We start from the raw sequence: 23,934 nt of genomic DNA on the forward strand, positions 1-23,934 counted from the left end.
GAGAGAGAGAGAGAGAGAGAGAGAGAGAGAGAGAAAGAGAGAGAGAGATCTGGAAAGGCTCATTGCAGAGGACCCAGTGGGGAAAGATGGTTCCAACGTGGAGGACTTTGAAGGACTCCAGGGCAGCAAGGGTTATATTCTCCATGGAAAATTTTGGATGAAATCAGACCTAGGGAGAATTTGCCTGGAATTGCAAATCAACCCAAGGCCCTATAACCCTTTGTATTGCATACACAGAACACTCAGAATGGTAACGCAGGAAAGTACCCCCTTCTTGGATTCCCACCATCACGGTGTGGGGCAGACATTGCCATCTTCCCATATTTTTAGGGACCATCAAGGGCTGCCAACCAGGTATATGTATACACCCAACCCCACACCCTCCAGAGATCTGAGAACAGGTATGTTTGCAGCTGCTCTGTCAGTCAAAGTACCAAGCCTCTAGCCTGGGGCAGCTCCATCTCCAGCTTCTGGGCTTCCCGGAGGGGGAGTGCTTAAAATAGACCATTGACAAGAAAGTATACACAACAGCCCTGACAGTTTTCATTTTGAAACTAGGAATCCATGAATATCAATTGGTAGTAGGAATGTGAGAGCATCCTTGGTTTTTAGAGTGAGACACGGTACACGTTTCTATGGTTCAGACATTTTCTTTAAACTCTATGATGAATTAATTTCCCAGACATGGCAGATCAGACAACCCGGGGGCTAGCATAAAGTGATATTACTCTTGCTGAAGTCATCAGGCCACAGGGGCAGAAGTTCCTGGGTTTAATAGAAAGAAATGAATGTTTATTGTTGGCTTACTATGTGTAGTGTTCTTAAGACATTATCTTATTTGATCCTCCATATGGCTTTGTGATTAAAAGTACAGACTCAGTTACAGGTGCGCTCATGTTCATAGCAGTGACAATAGCTAAAGGTGGAAGTAACCAACTGTCCATCTGTGATGAATGGGTAAGTAAAATGTAGCCTATACATAAAGGGAATATTATTCTGCCTGAAAAAGGAAGAAAATTCTGGCACTTGCTGCAACATGATCCTTGAAGACATTATACTAAGTGAAACAAGCCAGTTAAAAGAACAAATACTGTAGGATTCCACTTGAGTAATCAGATTCAAAGAGACAGAATGTGGAATGGTTGTTACACGGGGAGGGAAGAGGGTACCAAAAGTTAGTATCTAGTGGGAACTAAGCTTCATTTGGAAAGATGAAAATCTCAGGAGAAGGTTATACAACAAAGTGCATGTGCTTAATCCCATACAAATGCATACTAAGACTGGAAAAGTGTGAAACATTTTTTAAACAACTCTGTAGGAAAGGGGTTACTCTTCTCCTTTTACACATAAGGTTCAGAGGATGTCAGACACAGACAGCTGAATGATGGTCCATCTGACTACAGCTAGGCTTCTTTACAATAGCTGCTCCTTCCTGAGCTTGGGGTAGCCTGGCCTGATCGAGGGGGTCCCCAGCCCCAGACTCCTCAAAGGATAGAGAAGAGTTCAGAAGAAGAGGGACTTAGCTGCAGTTCGGTCACAGAAGGGTAGGGTGTGGCTGAGGCTTGAATTACAGGGCTAAAAATGAGAATTGTGCCAACATTTAAAATTATGAAATAAGGAGCCAAGGCTTCTCTCTGATCCAGAATGATTATCTTCACTGCCGAGCATACAATTTAAATTCATTGTGTTTAATACAAAGCCCCAGCACTGCGCAGACGGTCTCCTGACTTGCAGTTGCCATGGCAACTGGAGCCGATCCTCAAAGGGAGCCGTGTGGCAGAGGGAACTGGGCTGCCAGCATCTGAGAAGCCAGGGAGCCTGGGGAAACCATTCTAAAATAAAGCTGCACAGAGAGGCCCTTTGTCACCCACCTCCTTAGCAAAGCTCCTTCCAGCCCCAAAGTGGGAATGTTTACGGGCCAGTAGGCTGCCACATGATGTTTAATAGGAGTCCAGGCTGACCACAGATGCTAAAGAGGAGGCACTGATGAATAATCCAAAATGAACACATGTAACCCCACTTGCTCTCCATCCCTCATCTGTTTCAATATTGTTGAGATCTTCATTTTAATCTTATAGCCCAGCAGTGACGGTGTGTGAAGCTGCTGAGGGAAGCTGCCAGGGGGCCTTCTTGAAATATGGAGTTGGAGAACAGGAGCTGAGGCAGACCTGCCACACACTTTATTATTTAACCCTGAAGGTTATTTTGCATCTGAGACCCAGCCCCTCACCTATGAAGGAAGGATGATCAGCCCTGCCTGACTCATGGGGCTGCAAAGACAGAACAGGTATAAAGCAGTTATCAAGGTGCTCTCATCAGTGGGCCCAAGGACCAGGCCTGGCATCTCAGATGCACCTCTATGCAAAAGCAGGCAGCATGGGGAACAGAAGGGAAACTTCAGGTCCTGTGGGGAGATGCAGGTGTCAGGTGCCAGCAGGGGTCTGGAATCCTGAGCCTGTCAGGATAACCATGCTCCTTCTGAACACTGTCTTTCCCACATGGCTGGGAAATACTCTTCGAGGGCCACTAAGTCTGGAAATTCAATTTAGACCCACAGGGATTTCCCAAACACAAAATCCTAGGGCAAGTTATGCCTGGCAAAGTGAGAGTTAAAAGAGAAACCACCCCAGGCCCGGTGAACAGAAAGGGTACCGAAAAGACTAGAAAACCAATGGAAGGCGAGAAGGGAGAGGGTGACAGTGACTCTGTGGTGAGAATTTCAGTTCAGTTAAAAGTCTGATCCCAATCTCGTCTGCTTAGGCTCTCCCTGCCCGCGCATCCTCACTCTCCACTGACGCTAATGTAAGGCAAAGAGGGTGCAGAATGGACTCTCTCACATGGCATCACACGTTCACATGGGACTAAGGTTTTCCAAGCACTCAGTTAGCACTTGGTTCCCAGTTCTCAAAACTTGTGCTTTACAGCTGACCTAAATATGGTGGCTTGTGAGGACACAGACAGACAACTTAGAAAAGGGAGAACAAAGTTGGAAAACTTACATTACTTGCTTTCAAGACTTAAAGCTTCAATCACCAAGAGAGTGTAAGCTGGCACAGATGGCTCACATCTATAATCCTAGCTAACAGGAGACTGACATCCAGAGAATTGTGGCTTGAAGACAGCCTGGACATAAAAATCCATTAGAAGCCAGGCGCCGGTGGCTCATGCCTGTAATCTTAGCTACTCAGGAGGCTGAGATCTGAGGATCATGGTTCAAAGCCAGCCCGGCAGGAAAGTCTGTGAGACTCTTATCTCCAATAAACCACTAGAAAACCGGAAGTGGCACTGTGGCTCAAGTGGTAGAGCACTCACCTTGAGCTGAAGAGCACAGGGACAGTGTCCAAGCCTAGAGTTCAAGCCCATGACTGACCCAAAAAAAAAAAAGTCCATCAGACTCCAACTCCAAAATAACCAGCAAAGAGTTTGGTTGAAGGCATGACTCAAGTGACAGAACAGCAGCCACAGAACAGCAGCCAAGCAAGCAAGCTGAGCAGGTACAAGGCCATAAGTTTAAACTCTGGTACTAGGCAGAAGGGTGGGGATGGGGGTGGGGGGTGGAAAAGACGAGACAGAAAAGATAGTCCAGAAATAGGCCTACACTCATATAGTCAATTGACTTTCACAAAGGATAAACTTTTTCTTTTGCCAGTCTGGATGCTGTCTCTGACCTTCTTTTGTTCAAGGCTAGTGCTCTACCACTTGAGCCACAGCTCTGCTTCCAGCTTTTTCTGAGTAATTTGTTGGAGATAAGTCTCATGGACTTTCCTGCCAGGGCTGGCTTTGAACTGTAATCCTCAGATCTCAGCCTCCTGAGTAGCTGGGATTAGAAGCATGAGCCACTGGCACCTGACTGGTAGGATAAACTTTTTAACAAGTATTGAAACAATTGGATAACCATATGCAATTGAACATTAATCATAGGCTATATAAAAAAAAACACATCATAGATCTATTGTCAGAGCTAAAACTGTAAATCTTCTAGAAGAAAACTGTAATGGTTTGAATGTTTTAAGGGAAAACATTATGTTTTGTGGAATGCTCCTATGATCCCAGCATCCCAGCATTTGGGAGGTAGAACCAGAAGGATAGTAAATTTGAGATCAGCCTGTGCTATATAGCAAGACTGTATCTCAAAAATGAACAAATGAATCCATATGCTGGAAGTTTAATCCTTAAATTCATATGGTGTTGTTTTAGAGGAAAGAGAAAATAGTTGGGACTAAATGAAATCATGGGGATGAAACCCCCATGATGGCATAGTAGCTTTAAAAGAAGAGCAAGAGAAACTACAGCTAGCACAATTGCTCTGTCTTGCCATGTGATGCCTTGTGCAATGTTGTGATACAAGAAGTCCCTCACCAGATGCTGGCACCATGCCCTTGGACTCCAAAACTATGGGCCAGACAAACCTGTATTCTTTTATAAATTACCCAGTTTGTACAGTTAGCTCTAGCAACAGAATATAGACTAAAACAGACTATATCTTAGTGACTTTGGATTGCATGAAACTTCTTGTGTATACCACAAAAAGAATGAAAAATAAAAGGCAAAAAAAATGCATGAACTGAACTTCAAAAAATGTCACTGATGAAAAAAAGGCTAGCCAGCACAGTGGCTCAAGCCTAGCTACATTGGAGGTGAAGACTGAGAGATCTCTGTTTGAGACTTTCCCAGATGTGAAAGTTTGAGAGGCTCCATCCCAATCAATGGCTGGGTATGGTGGAACATGCCTGTCATCCCTAGTGACAAAGGAACGCACAAGTAGGAGGATTGCAGCCCAGGCTGGCCTAGGTATAGAAAAATAAGACCCTACCTCAGAAATAACCAAGGCAAAAGGAGGCATGGCTCAGTGGCAGAATGCCTGCTTACAAAGCATAAGGCCCTCAGCTTAATAATCTCCAGAACTTTCAAAAAAAAAGAAAGGTTAAGTAACAGACTGGAAGAAAATATTTGCAAAACATATCCAACAAAGGTCTTGTAATTAGGGTATATAAATAACATTTGTATTCTGACACAAACCAGGTCAACAAATGAATTAAAAAATGGGCAAAAAAGTATCAATAGTCACCTCACCAAAATGTAGAGTCAAATATGCATGTAAAGGTATTCAGGTGGATGTTAAGAGGCCAGTGAGATGCCATTTCAGGGTAGAATGGCAAAAACTAACTAGACTGAGCAAAGAGGTCTTACAGTGTGTAGCACCTGCTGGGTGCACTACGGTCTGTTGCAATCACATTGGAAACCAGTCTGGTATGTCGTTGGTTTTTTTTTTGGTTGGTTTTAGGTTTTAGTTTATTTTTTGGTGGTACTAGGATTTGAACTCAGGGTCTCATACTTGCTAAGCTAGTGCTCTATCATTTGAGCCACTCCTCCAGCCCTTTTTACTCTGGTTATTTTTGAGATAGGATCTTGCTTTTTGCCCAGGCTAGTCTTTACCATGAACCTCTTATTTGTTCTTCCTGAATAAATGGTATGACAGGTGCATGCTAAAATACACAGCTATTGGTTGAGATGGTATAGTGCTAACTTTCTGCTTCAGCTGGCCTTGGACTTTGATCCTCCCAATCTCTGAATAGGATTACAGGTGTGAATCATCTTCACTTGACCCAATTTGACAATTTCTTAAAACACTAAACATATAGGTGTAGCCCCACTGAACAACTAACGTATTCTTTATCAAAATGGACCAGGAAGTGAAAGTATGTTCTAGGGGGAGGACAAAAAAGGGACACATGAATGGAGGGAGAAAGAATGAACAAATTCAGTCATTATATTCAATGCACATTATGTTAAAAGAGTTGAACTCAGGGCCTGAGCACTGTCCCTGAGCTTTTGTGCTCAGGCTAGCACTCTACACTTGGGCCACAGCTCCACTTCCAGCTTTTCTGGTAGTTAATTGTAGATGAGTCTCACAGACTTTCCCATCTGGGCTGACTTTGAACTGTGTTTCTTAGCTCTCAGCTTCCTTAATGGCTAGGATTGCATGAACCATCACCGGTGCCCAACTTTTTCCTTCCTTTAAACTAATGGAGAGGAGCAAAATGCAGAGCTTCTTGTACTGAGTATCAAGGCCCCCATAGTGCACACAGGATATGTCTAGTTCTATTCTGAACCTGAGATTTCAACATGCAATGATCTCTCTGCACTGACAGATTCTTTGCAAATATTCTATTCTGGGAGCTGAGGGAAGGATCTGCATAGGAAGTTATTTCCGATACGAGATTAAAATTTTATAAGAAATGATACATCTTCCCTTCACTTTTGTTCTATGAAGGATTACAGACCTGGCCTACATTTTGGACTGTCAGTTAAATGGAAGGTAGAATGAAAGTTGCCATTAAGGTTTTGTTAAGCAAGATAACTGGTTTGAAGCAGGACATCTTTAAATATCCAAATGACTGCAAAGTGTTGTAACACTGATTGCTTTTGAAAAAAGAGAGAAAACACTATCTTAAATTGATTACAACTGAAATATAAAATGCACAACCAACCCTAACAGAAATTAAATCCATTTTTTCTCAGTTCCAATCTAATGCTTAAGAGTTTAATATGTATGCTCATGACAGAACTGCAAAATGGGTTTTCAATGGGTTTGTCTTTGATCAACATGATCTACCTCAGATTATAGGCGTGAGCCACTGACATCCGAAAATCTGCCTATATTTAACAAGCACTCACATAGTGCCGAAGTATTGTTTTAAGGTTCTTTACAAATACTAATTGAATGTACACATGTAATGCACCACTATACTCCTGATTTTCCAGAAGGAAACTGAATAACACAAAGACATTAACTTGCCCAAATCATACAGCTAGTGACAATGGGGCTGAAGTTAAACTTGGGCAACCTGCTTCAACCAGCATGGCACCAAAGCAACCATAGCTCACACCTATAATCCTCCTAGTTGGGAGGCTGAGATCAGGAGGATTCTCATTTAGGACCAGCCATGAAGAAAAATTCTTGAGACCCTTGTCAACCTATAGCTAGTAGTATGCAGTGGTATGTGCCTATCATCCCAAGCTATATGGGTGGGGGGCTAAGATTGGGGGATCATGGCTCAGACCAGTCAGGAAGCAAACTCAGAGACTCTATCTTCATGGGGGGAGGGGAGAGGGAGAGTTGGACTCAGTGGCACAAACCTGTAATCCCAGCTAAGGTGAGAAGCCTAAAGTGGGCAGATCTTGGCTCAAGTGCATGCCTAGAAAGGAAGCAAGACTCTATCCTAAAAATAACCAGTAAAAATCAGGGCTGGAAGAGGAATTTAGTGGTAGAGTTTCAGCCTAGCAAGTGTTAAGATCCTAAGTTCAAATACCTTCAAAACAAAGAACTTCCACACTAAGCTGACAGCCAGCCCTTACAGGGACATCTACTCTACATTCATGGGGAATCACAGGTTACATCCCTAAATATAAATCACAGCCTCTGACTCTTAGAATCTTCAACCTGGATGAGAAACAAACAACATGGAAAATAACATGGAAGCTCCAATGACAAATGACTTCAGCTGAGCAGAAAAAGTAGGATGCTGGAGTTGAATCTGGTAGAGGAAGTGTGGGAGAGGTGACTGGGCATTGAAGGAGGGGTTCTATGGATGGGATAGGAGGATGGCAGCAAGAAGTAGCCAGCCATGTAGTGGACAGTGAGGGTAAGGCCAGATCTGGAACTGCCCAATGTGAAGATTCAGAAATCCAAACGACATCTTAGAACACAGGGAGCTCAAGCTGCAGCTTGATGGATGAGACAGAGAGCTATGATGAAGGTGGCCAAGAGCACATTATTTTAAAATGTAAATGTAATTGGGTGCTGGTGGTTCACACCTTAATCCTAGCTACTCAGGAGGCTAAGATCTGAGGATCGAGGTTCAAAGCCAGCCCTGAAAGTAAAGTCTGTGAGACTCTTATCTCCAATTAACCACCAGAAAACCAAAAGTGGCACTGTGGCTCAAGTGGTAGAGCACTTACATTGAGCAAAAGAAGCTCAGAGACAGCACCCAGGCCACAACGAACAACAACAACAACAAAAAATGTAAATGTAAAGTCTAAAACAGGTTTAAGTAGCTAAAGCAAAATTGGTGACTGGAGATGTAGTGGGCAAAATGTGTGTGTGTGTGTGTGTGTGTGTGTGTGTGTGTGTGTGTGTGTGTTCCTGTGGCAAGAAAAATTCTGAAAAGATTCCTAGTGGCCCACATCCTCATATGATCACCTTCTGCTGAGTAGGGGAAGGGCTCAATGAATAAGATAGAAACATCACCCAACACCAGATCATACTCCACGGCACAATAACTTCCAGACAAGTGCAGACCCTCAGTGGGCCTCAGCTAATAGGTCAGCTCATCCAGAGAAGGGCTCTTCCTGCTGGGAGAGATTGCTGCCAGGATTTGAGAGGGATTTGCGAAGACAGCCTCTGTTGCTGGCTTTGTAGATGGAGAAGGTTGTGCAGCAAGGCGTGCGGGCAACTTCAGGGAACTGAGATTAGCACTGAGCTGAGAGCAGTAAAGATACAGGAAGCTCTGCCTTTGAACTGTTAGAAATTGAGTTACAGGCCACATGCAACAGCTCACACCTATCTATAATCCTACTTGGGAGGCTGAGGTTGAGAGAATCAGAGTTGGAGGCTAGCCTGAGGAAAAATTCTGAGAGACAGTCTCAACCAATAAAAAGCTGAGCATGGTGTCACATACCTATTGATCATAGCTATGCAGGAAGTATTATTAATAGGAAGATAGAGGTCCAGGCCAGATGTGACATAAATGTGGGACTTTATCTCAAAAACAAGCAAACAAAACAAAACAAAAAAAAGCAAAGAGCCAAGGGTGTTATTCAAGTGGTAGAGCACCTAAGTTCAAATCCTAGTATCACAAAACAAAAACAAAAGCCCTTAATTTTGCCATAACCACACAAGTTTGGCAGGAGACCTTGAATTCCAGATGAAAATACAGCCCAGTGACATTTTGGTGGTGGTATGTGAATTTGCTGCTTTGGCAGCAAACTTTAGAACTGTGTGCTAATAAATGGGTGTTTCAAGTTGTTGTGGTTGCAGTAATTAGTGACACAAAGGAAAACAAGTCCCCTGCCAGTCAGCTAGACATGCCTGGGAAGGTAGAGAGCTGTCTCCAGGTGGCTGTGTCAGGGTTCTTATCATGAAGCATTTTTAGTGTTTTTGATCATAACTGTTAGTATCCTAGAGAGAAAAGTGGACAGCAAAGCCCACTATGCTGACCCCAGCCAGTACAGCTAAGCCAGAGAGAAGCCAGCTGGGGTTATCAGGATGGCAGAACAGGAACATAGGTAATAGAGGACAATGGAGTAATCTCATTGTGAAACACCAAGTAGGTGGATCCTTTCTCAGGAAGGCTGATGGGCTGGAGTGGAGGTAGCCTGACCCTATTAGGGGGTTAACATTTATCATCTGTGTATTCTGTACTAACCTCTGTGAGAAGTACTTGTCATGCCCCACCTCATTAACCCTTATAAGCATCATTTATAATAGTATGAACTGTTTAGCCCCAAGGCACTAACATCTTTGTTAACCCTATGGGGGGACCAGTGCTTCATCAAGAAGCTGCCATCTTGGATGTACTTCTGCTTTGATGTGTGTCAGTTCATAAAGCCTTCATCCAGCAAGCTGACAGCCACAGAGTGCCAAGTATTTGCATGCAGCTATGAGGTCACACGCTGTCTGAAGGGATAACTATTCAGTCCTAGTGTTTAAGGAGACCCTGAAGGGACTGGTAAAGAAGCCATCAGCCTAAGAAAGCTGCATTCTGTGCATTCTGCTCCAGTTGGCTCCAGGACTGCGGACAACTCGTTCATCTTCTCTGGGTCTCCTTGCAATGGGAGGGTGGGATTCTGTGATTTCAAAAGTTCCTTCCAGCTTTTAGCAGGAATGAAGAACTTCCTAGATTTAGGAATGTCAACTAACAAGCAGGACTACATGAGTCTAGACTTTTGTAAGCAAAAGTGTTAGTGAAGTGCTTAAGGACAGGAATGATTATTTTGGCCAGAATTAACAGAAGTAGACAGAAACTTGAGTCAAGAGAAGAAAGAGGGGCTGGGAAGATAACTCAGTGGTAGAGTGCTTGCCTCGTATGCATGAGGCCCTGCGTTCCATTCCTTAGCACCACATAAGCAAAAAAAATAAAAAAAAAAAAACAGAAGTGGATCAAGTGGTAGAGAGCTAGTCTCTTTTTTTTTTGGGGGGGGAGTCCAGTTGTGGGGCCTGAACTCTGGGCCTGGGCGCTATCCTTCAGCTCTTCAGCTCCAGACTAGTGCTCTACCACTTGAGCCACAGCGCCACTTCCAGCTTTTCTCTTTTTACTTATGTGGTGCTGAGGAATTGAACCCAGGGCCTCAGGCATGCAAGGCAAGCGCTCTACCACTGAGCCACCTTCCTAGCCCCCAAGAGCTAGTCTTGAGCTGAATAGCTGAGGGACAGCGCCCAGACCCAGAGTTCAGGCCTCACAACTGACCAAAGAGAGAGGGGGTGGGGAGAAAGTGAGCAAAACTTAAAGTTTTAATCTAAAGACAGCCCATTTTAGAGGCAAATACACTGTGCCTAGTGGTAAAATAGAATCCTTGGTAGGACTGGGCACCACAGGGAGTTCATGTGTTAGCCTGGCATGGACCCCTCCAGATAGGATCCTCTGGAAAGGAAAAGGGGGGATCATAGCCCTCTATCGGGGATTGGATGTGACAAGCCATCCTAGTCTATGCCACTGAGTGTCCCCTAGGCTGATCCCATGCTGAACAACATTCTTCTGGTTAGGATTTAGCTTCTTGCAGGCTGACTATAAGATCCTCTGTGCTGATTTTGAGTTCCTGGGGGGGCTATCACTGTGACTGGGTCTCCAAGAAATAGGTAAGCCCCAGCCAGTCCTTTGATGACAGCTCTACCACTGCCAACTTCTCTCTCCATCATCACTTCCATGGGTATTGTGTCAGGAATGCTTAGCAAGCACAGGGTCTGGAGGCCCAGGCTGGGGTTGGGGGCCTGGAGTGTAAATTAAAAGACAGAAGCAAGTACGACTGGCAAGGGTAAGGAGAAGCAGGCCCACACTTTCAAAGAGGATTCAGATGTCAGCCCAGGCAAATAGGCAACAGTCAGATGGGTACCAGTGCACAACCAGGGCCCTGGGCCACTCCAAACAGGCAAGAAAGTGCCCGAACAATCTTCCCTCTTGTGGTTAGAATCACCAGAAATGCTTTAAGAAACACTGATGGGGGAGGAGGCTGCCTAGAGACACGGGTTTAATTGGTCTGGCTAGGGCCTGACACTGGCATCTGTTAGAAATTCCCCAAATGGTTCTAATGTAATTTGCTTCCAAGGGTTGAAAACCATTGGCCTAGACTGCAGTTCTTAAAATATTTTTGAAGGGAAGGGAGGCAGTAAAGACACATTGGAAGATTTTTTTTTTTTCATTTATACATTTGTGTCCCTTCTGTCAATAGAAAAGGTCTGGCACCTACACGTGTGTGTGTGTGTGTGTGTGTGTGTGTGTGTGTGTGTGTGTGGTTTTTTCATTTATACATTTGTGTCCCTTCTGTCAATAGAAAAGGTCTGGCACCTATACGTGTGTGTGTGTGTGTGTGTGTGTGTGTGTGTGTGTGTGTGTGTTTGTGTGTGTCAGTTCTGGGGCTTGAACTCCAGGTCTGGGTGCTGTCCCTGAGCTTCTTGCTCAAGAATAACACTCTACCACTTGAGCCACAGCTCTACTTCCAGCTTTTTCTGTAGTTAATTGGAGATAAATCTCATGGCTTTTCCTGCCTGGGTTGGCTTTGAACTGCGACCCTCAGATCTCAGACTCCTGAGTAGCTAGAATTATAGGCGTGAGCCACCAGCACCTAGTTGGCACCTATCATTTAAAATAAAGTGATTCTGCTATTTTTCATTTGGCAATGAGAGCACTTTAGTTAATGGCAGTCATGTTACAACAAATGCAAGTTCTATGTACAGTTAGCTGAGTCCTGGCACAAGGCCCCACAACTGGACTGAAATCTCACTTATTTGCCAACGCAGTTGGGTCCCTAGATCTCATTCTCCCTCCTCCCCTTTGTACGCCGCAAAGAAGGGCTGTCTTCTAGAATGAGGTCTGTGTTATTAGAAAATAAGTAGTCCTGCTTCTGGCCAGCAGGCTGCAGGGTATGGGGGAAGTGGTGCTGGGGTAGGATGATCAAGTGGATCTGGCTGAATCAAGTGACCAGGCTGTGACAGGGGCTCTAGGCAGAGCCTGACACTAAAGTGCTCAAGAGACATCCCTTCAGACCTAACACAATGGAGACCTACATGGTCCCAGCAAAGACAGGCTTTCAACTGTTATATTTTTTTTCCAAATCAACAAGCAGCAAAAGCTGAGATGGCATGCAGGGTTCAAGACCTGCTGGATCTGCCTGACAAGCACAAAGAGATGCAACTTGATCCCTCCTTCTCTCCTGGCTAATCACTTAGTGAGCTTTTCCTCCGGATTATTGTTCTATTATAAACCCAGCTGCTTAACATGAATCAGCCTTTTTGGCATGAGCTAAGCAAGCCGGTCACAGTCTCTCAGGATGCAGAGCCCCTCCACAAGTGCTAAGGTGCTGAGACTAATTAAACCCGCACATCCCCATCAGCCAGCACCTCAACATGGGGGCATTTTCTCTCCTGAGATTTTATACCTGGGGAGTAACTAGTGGAAATACAAAGTCAAGAGCCAAAGTATTTAATGTAGGAACAGTAAGGTGGAAAAGAAATGCAGGAATTGAGGGAGGAACAACGGAAAGTTCCTTGTTGGGGTGGAGGCCTGAGCAAAACTGTATTGGGTCTACTGAGAGAAGAGTAAAAGGGCCGGGTAGGACAAGAAACACTGTTGCTCAGAGGATGGAGATAACAAAGAGTCTCTTTAGGTGACACTAACAACCAGGATGGCTGTTTAGACTGCGATCTAAATTCCTCACAACTAGTTCCTGACATGGGATGGGGGTGCCTGAGGCAACTCAAACCTACAGAAACTGAGAGATCTGGGTCTTTAATCCCATGAAGGCCTTTGGATGTTTTCTGGAGGCGGCTGCTCCTGTGGATGAGAAGCCTAGAAAATATCAAGAGTTACCCACCACCTTTCACAAGGATTTGTGTGCAGAGTGCTTCATTTGCTCTGAAAGCCATGAGGGGAAAACCTGTCATTCCTAGCTAATGAGGCCCCTGCAGAAGACAATGTGGAATGGAAGACAGGAAAGGCCAGCCTGCCCTCTGTGAGGCTGGTAAATAGCTCCGTGACAGTGAGATGTGGCCCTGGACTAAACATGTCCCACAAGCAAGGACAGCAACCAGCAAACTATAATTTTTGGTACAAGGCCTGAGCATAGAGAAAGAACCTCAGGACAGAATAGTGTGATTATTAGAATCACAGTGATATTAAACACTGTGGGCTCTCTTATGCTTTTGCTGGGAGTATAAATTGTCACAACTAGCTTGGAAAACTAATTGGCAGAATCTACTAAACCTCAACACACTTGGACTATATAATAACCCAGCAATTGCATGCACACAAAATGTGTATGCAACATGATAAATTATATAGGACTCTAGGCATTCACACACAGTGAGACCAACGAAGTATATTCTTAGGGAAGGAACACAAAGGCACAATGCACAATGCCTATGTGCCTCTGATCACATAAAATAATATTTACTGAAATTAACTCCAGGAATGGAAACAAGATTTATTCCTTCATTGTTTTTTCTTTTTGTCCTGTTTGTTCATTTCTTAGTCTTTGGGAGGGCGGGGGGCACAGAGATTGAGGAACAAAGGGTGAACAAATGCAACAATGGTACTCAAAATGAACTATACAGCTTGTGGGTGGAGATAGGAGGAGAAAACTGGGAGATAGCAAGGGAAGGAGTAACATTGTCCATAAAGAAATGTACTCATTACCTGACTTATGTAACTGTAACCCCTCTGTACATCACCTTTCTAATAACAATACAAAAGTTTTTTAAATGCATACATACATGTTTGCCAAGACATGTACAAAAAAAATTCATAGAGCCGGGCGCCGGTGGCTCACGCCTGTGATCCTAGCTACTCAGGAGGCCGAGATCTGAGGATCTTGGTTCAAAGCCAGCTCTGGTAGGAAAGTCCATGAGACTCTTATCTCCAATAAAACCACTAGGAAACCGGAAGTGGCGCTGTGGCTCAAGCGGTAGAGTGTTCACCTTGATCTGAAGAGCTGAGGGACAGCACCCAGGCCCAGAGTTCAAGCCCCATGACTGACCAAAAAAAAAAAATTCATAGCAATAGTGTATGTGAACCCCAAAATGGCAAGGCCCAAGTGCCCACTGGTATTTACACAACAATATGAACAGCTGGGAAGGTGGCTCAGTGGTAGAGTGCTTGCTTTGCATGTATGAGGCCCTGGGTTCAATTCCTCAGCACCACATAAGCAGAAAAAGCTGGAAGTGGTGCTTTGGCTCAAGTGGTAGGGCACTAGCCTTGAGCTGAAGAGCTGAGGGACAGTGCCTAGGCCCAGAGCTCAGGCCCCACAACTGACTCCCCCCCCTCAAAAAAACCCCAGAAAACAAAAAACAAAACAATATGGACAAATACTTCAACCTAAGGGAATGTACTCCTTGGTTTCAATTACATAAATAATCAAAACCAATCCATGGCCAGGAACCAGTGGTTCATGCTTGTAATTTTAGCAACTCAGGAGGCTAAGATATGAGGATCAAAGTTAGAAGTTAGCTTAGACAAGAAAGTCCATGAGATGCTCATCTCCAATTAACCACCAAAAAAGCCAGAGGTGGAACTGTGGTTCAAGTGGTAGAATGTAAGGCACAGAGCTCAGGCTCTGAGTTTAATACTGTGTTTAATACTATTTAATACTGTGCCAATACAACCACACTCACACACAAAATCTATGATAAAGATTCTAAAAACTACTGGCTCACATTTTAAATAGGTAAAATGTGTATGTGAAGTATATATCAACCTACTACATAAAAAATGTTAATTTTTTTGAGGGGGACAGGCAGGACAGGAGTTTGAACTCAGGGCCCTGTGCCTGCTCCAGGTGCTATACCATTTGAGCTACTCTGCTAGTTACTTTCTGTGTTGGTTCTCAAGATAGGGTTTTGCTTTATGTCTAGGCTAGCCTGGACTGTGATCCTGTTTCCTTCCCTTTGTCTTTGGGATGATAGGTGAGCACCTTGAACCACGATCCCCCAATCTCTATCTCTCAAGGAGCTAGGCTTGAGCCATTACACTCAGAAAATGTTATAATACTGTAGATCAGAATAATGGGTACTCTTAGTGGGAAGCAGTGTCTGGGAGGAGTTTGTTGGTGATAATAATGTTTGGTTAATTGACAGGGAGCATTCAAGCTACATTCAGTTGTAACAACTCAGTATGCTTACTATTTGTGTACTGCATATTATTACTTATTATTTGTACTTATTATTTGTATATCTTTGTCTGCTAGTGACAATAACCACTGGGTTAGTTCAGTGTATGGAATGGTGATCTGGCTATACTTAGCTGCTTCAGGAAGGTCTTGATGCCATCAGGGTTAACTTGCAAGAGGACAGAAGTTTGTAAGGATGGGATTTCCCATTTCATTAGCAAAGCATAAGCTGCAGGGTTCAGGGGAGCTCTCAGAGTCCAATTTGGGAGTGTCTGACTACATTTTCTTTCTTGGGCTCAGCTAGAGTGGGCAGGTATGATCCCACACACAGGCCACGGAGCATCCGTACATCTGGTCTTGGCTATTGTGAGCCCTACCAGTGCAGTCTTCCAAGGGTCTACTTTGCAGCCTGTGGATTGGGAGTGGATGTGTCAACCCCTCAGGGAGATCTGCAAGCCACCTGCTTCAGTGGATAGGCTCATAGGACTGTGTCCCCAAGACCAACCTCCTCTCCTGCAACCCCAGCCAGGCTCCTTAAGGTGGGTTTAGGAGTCCTCATCCATCATTACATAACAACAGAAACACCTGAGTCCCCAAAAATTGAATCACTGGGGGAGAGGTCTGTGCACAGGAGAGGTTCCCTGAAAATGCCAGAGAGAATGGAGAAGGGATTTCATGGAGGATTTGAGGCTGAGGGGCTAAGCAGAAGTTGGATTGCAGCCATAGGAGTAGGACCTGTGAATCCTTTTCAATCAGAGGAGAGTCCTTCATAAATCAGGCACTACAAGAGGCTGCTGCCAGGGTGGGGACTTGTCTCCTTTTCTGATTCAACTCTATTGTAAAGCACCCCTTCTGACACCCACACACAGTAGTGACACTTATTCCTTCACTCAACAAAGACTTTATGGGGCAGCTGCTCTCTCTAGGTGAGTGCAGGGTCTGGGAAAACAAAGGATTATGTCCAGGTCTTGGCCTCGGTAAAGTCAAGGAAAGGCTAGCAATGACAGGTTTCTAGAACACAGACAAAAAGCAAAAGAACCTTTTGCAGCTCTTTGCACACGGTAATTTCCTCCTGATTTGTATGTTTCACAGGTTTGAACCTCTGTATTTTGTATTCAGGGACCTATAGTAGCTCAGACCTGGCTCTATAAGTGTTAAATATTGTCCGTGATAACTCTCACTGAAAGCTGAGTGCTGGTTGGCTTATGCTCAGGGGCTTGAGATCCAGAGGATCATGCTTTGAGGCCAACCCTGGCAGAAAAAAAGTCCATGAGACTCCATCTCCAAAATAACTAGAACAAAGCAGGGCTAGAGTTACAGTTCAAAATGGTAGAGTACAGTTGAACAAATGTAAGGCTCTGAGTTAGAACTCTAGTACTGAAAAGAAAAAAAAAGAGGAAACAAGGTAACTTGCACTTAATAGAAAACCCACTAGTTCATCCCAAGTTATTTTTAAAAATAATAGACAAGCCTCATGCTGGTAGCTAATATATGTTATCCTAGCTATTCAGGAGGCTGAGATGAGTATCACAGTTCAAAGCCAGCTGGGATAGGAGGTCTCTGAGAGTCTTATCTCCAATTAATCACCAAAAGATGGGAAACAGAGCTCAAGTGGTAGAGGGCTAGCCTTAAGCAAAAAATTCAGGGACAGAACCCTGAGTTTGAGCCCTAGGACTAGTACATGCACACACACACACACACACACACACACACACACACGCACACACACACAATAAATGAATAAGATAAGGAGAGATCATAGAAGCTAGGTATGTCTCTCTTAAAATTTTTACTATTAAAACCAGCTAAATAGGTGACTTTATAATCTCACAGACTTTGGGAACCAAATTTATCTTATGTATAAATGAGTCCACCAAACCAATCCTTCCCCCTACAAAAACAAGCTGTTCCACAATAATAAACACCACTCTCTAGTCAATATTACATAACACAGAAAAACACGGATATATGGCTAAGTGGTGCCATCAAACAGGCCTAGATGCCTCCTTTTGGTGCCATCTATACTTGGGCAGAAATCTTTCTCCGAGTCATCTCAGTGGCCTCTAGCCACACTCATGGTAGCAATACAGCAAAAGCACCTATTCACCCAGGTCTCACCTGGGGCAGAATAAAGAAGCAAGGAGGAAGCCACACCTCCAGTAAACAAGAGCTTTACCTTGGTCCCATGGTAGAAGTCGTCTACACATGTGGCGTTCATGAAGGTCTGGTGGAAGTGGGTGCTGGTATCGATTCCGCCAGGGATCACCAGTTTCCCAGTGGCATCGATCACCTTGGCCCCGCCGGGGATCATGAGCTCACGGCCCACCTGCTGGATGATGCCATTCTCGATGTAGACATCAGCCTCATGGGTGCAGTCATCGTTCACCACTTTCCCTCCTTTGATGAGAATTCGCACGCTGGCTGAATTGGCAAGCATGTTCCTAAAGAGGGAGAGAAGGGAACCAGTTCAAGGTCAAAGTCTCTGTCACTGCCCATAAGGCTCCTTGCTCAGAGTGAGCAGGGACAGGAAGTCCCTGTTGCTTCATCGTTGGAGAAAATTAGCTCTAGAGCCAGCTGGGGTCACCAGCCTCTCCGTAACATCACAGTGTGGCCAAGAGTAGGGGAAGTTGGACCCACAGAAACATCACCTTTTACCTTCCCAAAGTGCTGGGAGTTTATAAAGAATTTTCATATTTATGACCTCGTTTTATTCCAAAAATAACTAAGAGTTGCTTTTACAGATATGAATGCTGAAATTGTGAAAGAATGTGTGGCTACCAAGTAGTTGAGTCAAACGACATGTCTTCTAGGATCAGTGTCTCTCCTGTACCCGATGGTGTCCCAGAGATACCAGAGGCTCCAGACCTCACAGCTGTCTAACTGGGAACATTCTTCACATGGGATGCCGTTTATTTGGGCCTATAGGAGGCAAGGCCAACACAGAGGACCCTCCCATAGATGCTTGCTTCCCTGTTTGTGGGCTGCAAACGCACTGAAGAGCTGTTGAAAAGCCCCCATCTCCAGAGATTTGGGGGTCAAATGAGGCCTGCCTTCATCTAGAGCAAACTTCATTTTTTGGGATCCAATTCAACTGGCCCCTTACCCCTTCTAAGAAGCTGTTCCTGCCTCTACCAAGTGTCTTTGCAGGATCAAATGCTTTACATCACTGGTTTTGTTCCCATCCATAGCTTGAGGCCCTCAAAACAGAATCCCACCAGTCATCTCTGTGCTGGCTCCTTCTCTCTGGCCTCAGGTGGAGGATTCTCAAAACTGGCAAGTAAACCAGTGACTAACCTCACAGACTTCCCAAACTCTGACACAACCAAACTGGTCTCAGGCCTGAGTAAGTAGACTAATATCCTATTTGTTTCTGGGATATCTGGCAAGTCTATGTCCAGGAGAATGCTTGACTTCTCTAAGACATTACTATGAAGAGAGTGGAGGAAGCAGCATGTTTTCTCTTGTCCTCATCATTTCATTTCACCTGCTACCAGGCAAGTTCTTGCAAGGACATGTCTCAAGGACAAGCCTCTGGATCCGTGGAAGGCATAGCTCTTGAAAGCAGATAAGTCAGTTGTCCGGAGGTTGGCTTGCTCTTCTCGATGGATTGGGTTTGAATAGTGGGTTTGGGGATTTTGTTGCCAAGCCTGTCAAGGTGGCATGCATGGAATCTTAACACTAAGAGACCTTTCAGTGTCCTCTGAGTCTGAGCACCAGGTGCTGGTGTTGCTGTTAGGAAAGGCGGATCCTTGGGGACTGCAACTCAGGGAGTGCTGGCAAACAAGACAAGTGGCTGGAGTGACAACTGGGCTCTGTGGACATCTGCTTGCTCCCTGCAAGGCATCCTTCTGACCTCAAAGGAGAAGACATTTGTTCCCTAGCATGGAAGGCACTAGCATAGAGGCTGTGGGAGAGATGAGATAGAGAGACTAGGGAAGATGGAAACAGGGACAGCCTTAGCTAGAGCCACAAGCTGTGTCTGAGGCTGGACACATTCCAGTTTTCCACTCTCTGAAAACTGGAGTCTTAATTTCCTAAGCAATAACCTGGAACTGGATTTAGTTTTTAGGTGACATAAATAGCTACTCTGGCCAAATTCATTAATATTTGCATTCTCTCTCACTCCCCCACCCTCTTTCCTCTCCCTGCCCCTCCCCCTCCCCACCAACACACTCTCCAAGCCAAGTCCAGGTATGACTGGTAAAGGAGAGGTCCAAGTTTGTGTGGCAAGAGGGGAATGGTGGCTTTGGGGGTTGCTGAACACATATGAACACCTAATCCTCTGCATGAACGTATAATCCTCACCTTTTCAAGCCACTTTAATGTAAGAGGAAAAACAGGCAATAGAACACTGCTACACGGACTTTTACATCCATGTTGCAAATGACAACATTGGTTTGCAGCATTCACCAAACACTGTGGATGGAGAACCTGGAGAGTGGTATAGGAATAAATAGGGGATTCTGGTCTGAACTTTGCTGCTGCAATCAAAAGCCAAAGGCACTGCCTTTAGTAGAAATAAGAGTAATGGCTCTCAGTAAATTAATACCAGATCTTGGGCACCACATTTCATCCACGTAGCAACCCTGCAAAGCAGAAGGATGTGATGATCCCATTTGAACACAACTTTTGAAAATAGCAGATAAAGGGAACCTGTTAAGGGTCTCACATTCCAAGGGAAAGGACTAGCTTTCGACACTGGTCCCTTTGGCTACAAAGGAAGTTTAGCAGATAGCACTCTGAGCAGAATAGGCACGGGTGATCCTGTTTTTCATAGATTGCTGCATTTTCAAAATGGTAGACAATAAACTTGTGCTGCCTTTTGTTACCTAATCGTTTATGCAAAATCTTTTTTCCTTAGAGCTAAAAAGAAGCCAAAGGAATCCAGTGTGATCTTCAGATGATGGGGCTGCTCCCGCCAACTGGCTCTAGTGCGTATTTCCCTCCTCTCAAACCCTCAACCAGTCCTTCTGTCCTTTTTAGAATCCCTCAAGGCTAACCTGACTCTGAAGATGACACTGGCTTCTGGAACATTCCTGGCCTGGGGATTCCATTCTCATGAAGGAATCCCATTCTCAGAAATGGAAATCCAGGATGGACACTACCCGTAGGTCACCATAGAAGGACATCGTTTTCAGAGCCAAGAGGATTCTATGCATAATGTCAACCTATGGTTGCTGTACACAGGGAGGGCCCTTCTCTAGTCCAATATGTAGCTTCTTTTATATAATCTTTATAATGCCCCCAGACAGGCACTAAGACTGCCTGCAGTTTTGCCAAGAGGAAGCTGTGGCCTAAACAAGTTAACGGAATGTCTTCAAGTTTGTAAGTAGAGATCAAAAGCCAGACAGTTTACTTTTGGAGTGCTGATGAACTGAATATGTCTCCTCACCACCAAATTTACATGCTGAACTCATATCTGGAGATAGTCTATTTCTTGGACTTCAAAGAAATTTATTTTTATTGTAAAGGTGATGTCAGAAGGGTTATGGTTACATAGGTCAGGTAAGGAGTGCATTCCTTTTTGAGCAGGGCCACCTCTTTCTGGATATTTTTCAATGGGTTCCTTAGGACATTTTCATATATACGGTATTTTGAGCACATTCATGTCCATTACCCTCTGTCCCGTCCCTTTTTCCCTTCCACTGGTCCCCTTCCTTTTCCAAAACTGTCTCCTTTTATGTTCAGGTCTTGTTATAAAATCTTCAACTGGCATATAAAACATGCAATACTGGTCTTTCCGAGTCTCGTTTACCCTCCCACTGGTCCCCTCCTTTTCCAAAATAGTCCCCTTCTATATTCATGTCTTTTTATAAAATCTAGATTTGGCATATAAGAGAAACTATGCAACATTTGTCCAAATCTGGTTTATTTTGCTTTACATGATAGTCTTTAATTCCATTCATATTCCTGCAAGTAACATAATTTCCTTCTTCATAGCTGAATATAACTCAATTGAACATATATACCATGTTTTCTTTTTTTCAATATATATATTATTTATTTATTTACTTTGTCATGGAGCCTGAACTCTAGGCCTGGACACTGTCCTTCAGCTCTTTAGCTCAAGGCTAGAGCTCCACCACTTGAGCCACAGCACCACTTCCGACTTTTTCTGCTTATGTGGTGCTGAGGAGTGGAACCCAGGGCCTCATGCATGCAAGGCAAGCACTCTGCCACTGAGCTACCTTCCCAGCCCCATACCACGTTTTCTTAATCAACACATTCATGTGCTGATATGTACTCAGCTGATTCCAAAACTTGGCTATGGTAAACAGTGCTGCAGAAAATAAGGTGTGGAGTTGTCTCTATTGTATTCTGACTTACTTTGGATATATGCCCAGGAGTAGGATTCTCAGATCATATGGCAGTTCTATTTTTGGTTGTTTTTTGTTTATTTTTTTGTGCCAGTCTTAGGGCTTGAACTCGGGTCCTAGGCATTGTCCCTGAGCTTCCTTTTGCTTAAAGCTGGGGCTCTACCATGAGAGTCTCAGTACTATTTCTGGCTTTTGGGGCAATTTTAGTGGAGATAATGAGTCTCACAGGCCGGGTGCTGGTGGCTCACGCCTGTAATCCTAGCTACTTAGGAGGCTGAGATCTGAGGACCATGGTTCAAAGCCAGCCTGGGCGGGAAAGTCTATGAGACTTATCTCCAATTAACCACCAAAACCAGAAGTGGAGCTGTGGCTCAAAGTGGTAGAGTGCTAGCCTTGAGCACAAAAACTCAGGGACAGAAGGACAGCACTCAGGCTCTGAGTTCGAGCCCCATGACTTACACACTTACACACACACACACACACACACACACACACACACACAGAGGCTCACATACTTTTCCTGCCTAAGCTGGCTTCAAACCATGATCCTCATATCTCAACCTCCTGTGTAGCTAGGATTATAGATGTGAGCCACCAGGTCAGCTTCTGTTTTTAGTTTTTAAAAGAACCTCTGTATTGATTTCTACCAAACATGTATAAGGGTTTACCATCCTTACCAATCCTTGCCAGCATTTGATACTGCTTGCTTGTTTTGTTTTCAGGCAATATTGGGGATTTTCATCCAGGGCTTCATTTTTTTTTTGGGGGGGGGGTCAGGTCATGGGGCCTGAACTCTGGCCTGGGTGCTGTCCTTCAGCTCTTCAGCTCAAGGCTAGTGCTCTACCACTTGAGCCACAGTGCCACTCTGGCTTTTTTCTTTTTGCTTATGTTGTGCTAAGGAATTGAACCCAGGGCCTCATGCATGCAAGGCAAGCGCTCTACCACTGAGCCACCTTCCCAGCCCCCAGGGCCTCATTCTTGCTAGGTTAGCACAATACTATTATTGAGTCCCATGTCCAGTCCTGTTTTTCACTCGTTATTTTTAGGACAGGATCTCAGTTCCCTTGAACGTGATTAGGATCTACCTACTTTCTGTTGTAGCCGGGTACATAGATGTGTACCACAGTGCCCAGCTTCCCTTCCCTGGAGATGGAATCTTGAGGATTTTTCTGCCTAGAATGGCCTGGCATCGTGCTCCTCCCACTCTGTCTTCCATGTAGTATGGAATGACAGGAACACACCGCTGTACCCAGCTATGGGTTAAGAAGGAATCTTGCAAAAAGCCGGGCACTGGTGGCTCACGCTTGTAATCCTAGCTACTCAGGAGGCTGAGATTTGAGGATTGTGATTCAAAGCCAGCCTGGGCAGGAAAGTCTGTGAGACTCTTATCTCCAATAAACCACTAGAAAACTGGAAGTAGCGCTGTGGCTCAAGCAGTAGAGCACTCGCCTTGAGCTAAAGAGCTCAAGGACAGCGCCCAAGCCCAGAGTTCAAGCCCCATGACAGGAGGAAAAAAAAAAAGAAGAAGAAGGAATCTTGCAAAGTTTTATGCCTAAACTGGCCTCAAATTGTCATCCTCTCATTCTTGAGCCACCAGTGCTGCTCTTGCTTTGTTTTGTTTAATCTTTAAGTAGTTGAACGAAGGGGTTTTAAATCAACATGTCAGTTTATAAGGACAATACATCATTCTCTCCATTTTTTTTCTTGATAGCCATTCTGACTGGGCAAGATGGAATGTCAGTGTAGTTTTAAATTGCATTTCCCTGATGACCAGAGATGTTGAATATTTCTCTCATGTAGTTATTGACCGTTATACTTCTTTTTTCTATAAGTTGTTTATTGTGAAAATACTGTACAGAGGGGTTACAATTACATGAGCAAGGTGATGAGTACATTTCTTATTAAGCATTGATGTCTCCTCTTTTGTTTTTCCCCTACAATCCCTTCCCAGTTATCCTTCTTTTGAAAATGATCAATTTATTTGTCCATTTACTGATTAAATTATTTATTCTTTGATGTTTAATTTTTTGGAACTCTATATATTCTGAATATTCTGGATAGCTGGGAAAGATATTCTATCATTCTGTAGGCTATCATTTGGAGATACCATTTAAGAAGTTTCTGAGATTGGGCTGGGAAGGTGGCTCAGTGCTAGAGCGCTTGCCTTGCATGCATGAGGCCCTGGGTTCGATTCCTCAGCACCACATAAGCAAAAAGAAAAAAGCCGGAGCTGGCGCTG

The 23,934-nt window shown here is 44.4% G+C and overlaps 1 protein-coding gene across 1 annotated transcript in view; it reads right to left on the bottom strand.

The window, feature by feature from the left end:
- Positions 1–17,819, bottom strand: part of Dpysl5 (dihydropyrimidinase-like 5) — a 47,366-nt gene extending 29,547 nt beyond the window's left edge. The window contains exon 1 of the mRNA XM_013013603.1: positions 17,555–17,819. Coding sequence (XP_012869057.1) covers positions 17,555–17,815 — 261 coding nt within the window. The 5' untranslated portion in view covers positions 17,816–17,819. The remainder of the gene's footprint in view (positions 1–17,554) is intronic.
- Positions 17,820–23,934: the final 6,115 nt, after the last annotated feature.

The sequence above is a fragment of the Dipodomys ordii genome, unplaced genomic scaffold (genome assembly GCF_000151885.1).
Source record: "Dipodomys ordii isolate 6190 unplaced genomic scaffold, Dord_2.0 Scaffold20, whole genome shotgun sequence".
NCBI classification, from domain to species: Eukaryota; Metazoa; Chordata; class Mammalia; order Rodentia; family Heteromyidae; genus Dipodomys; species Dipodomys ordii.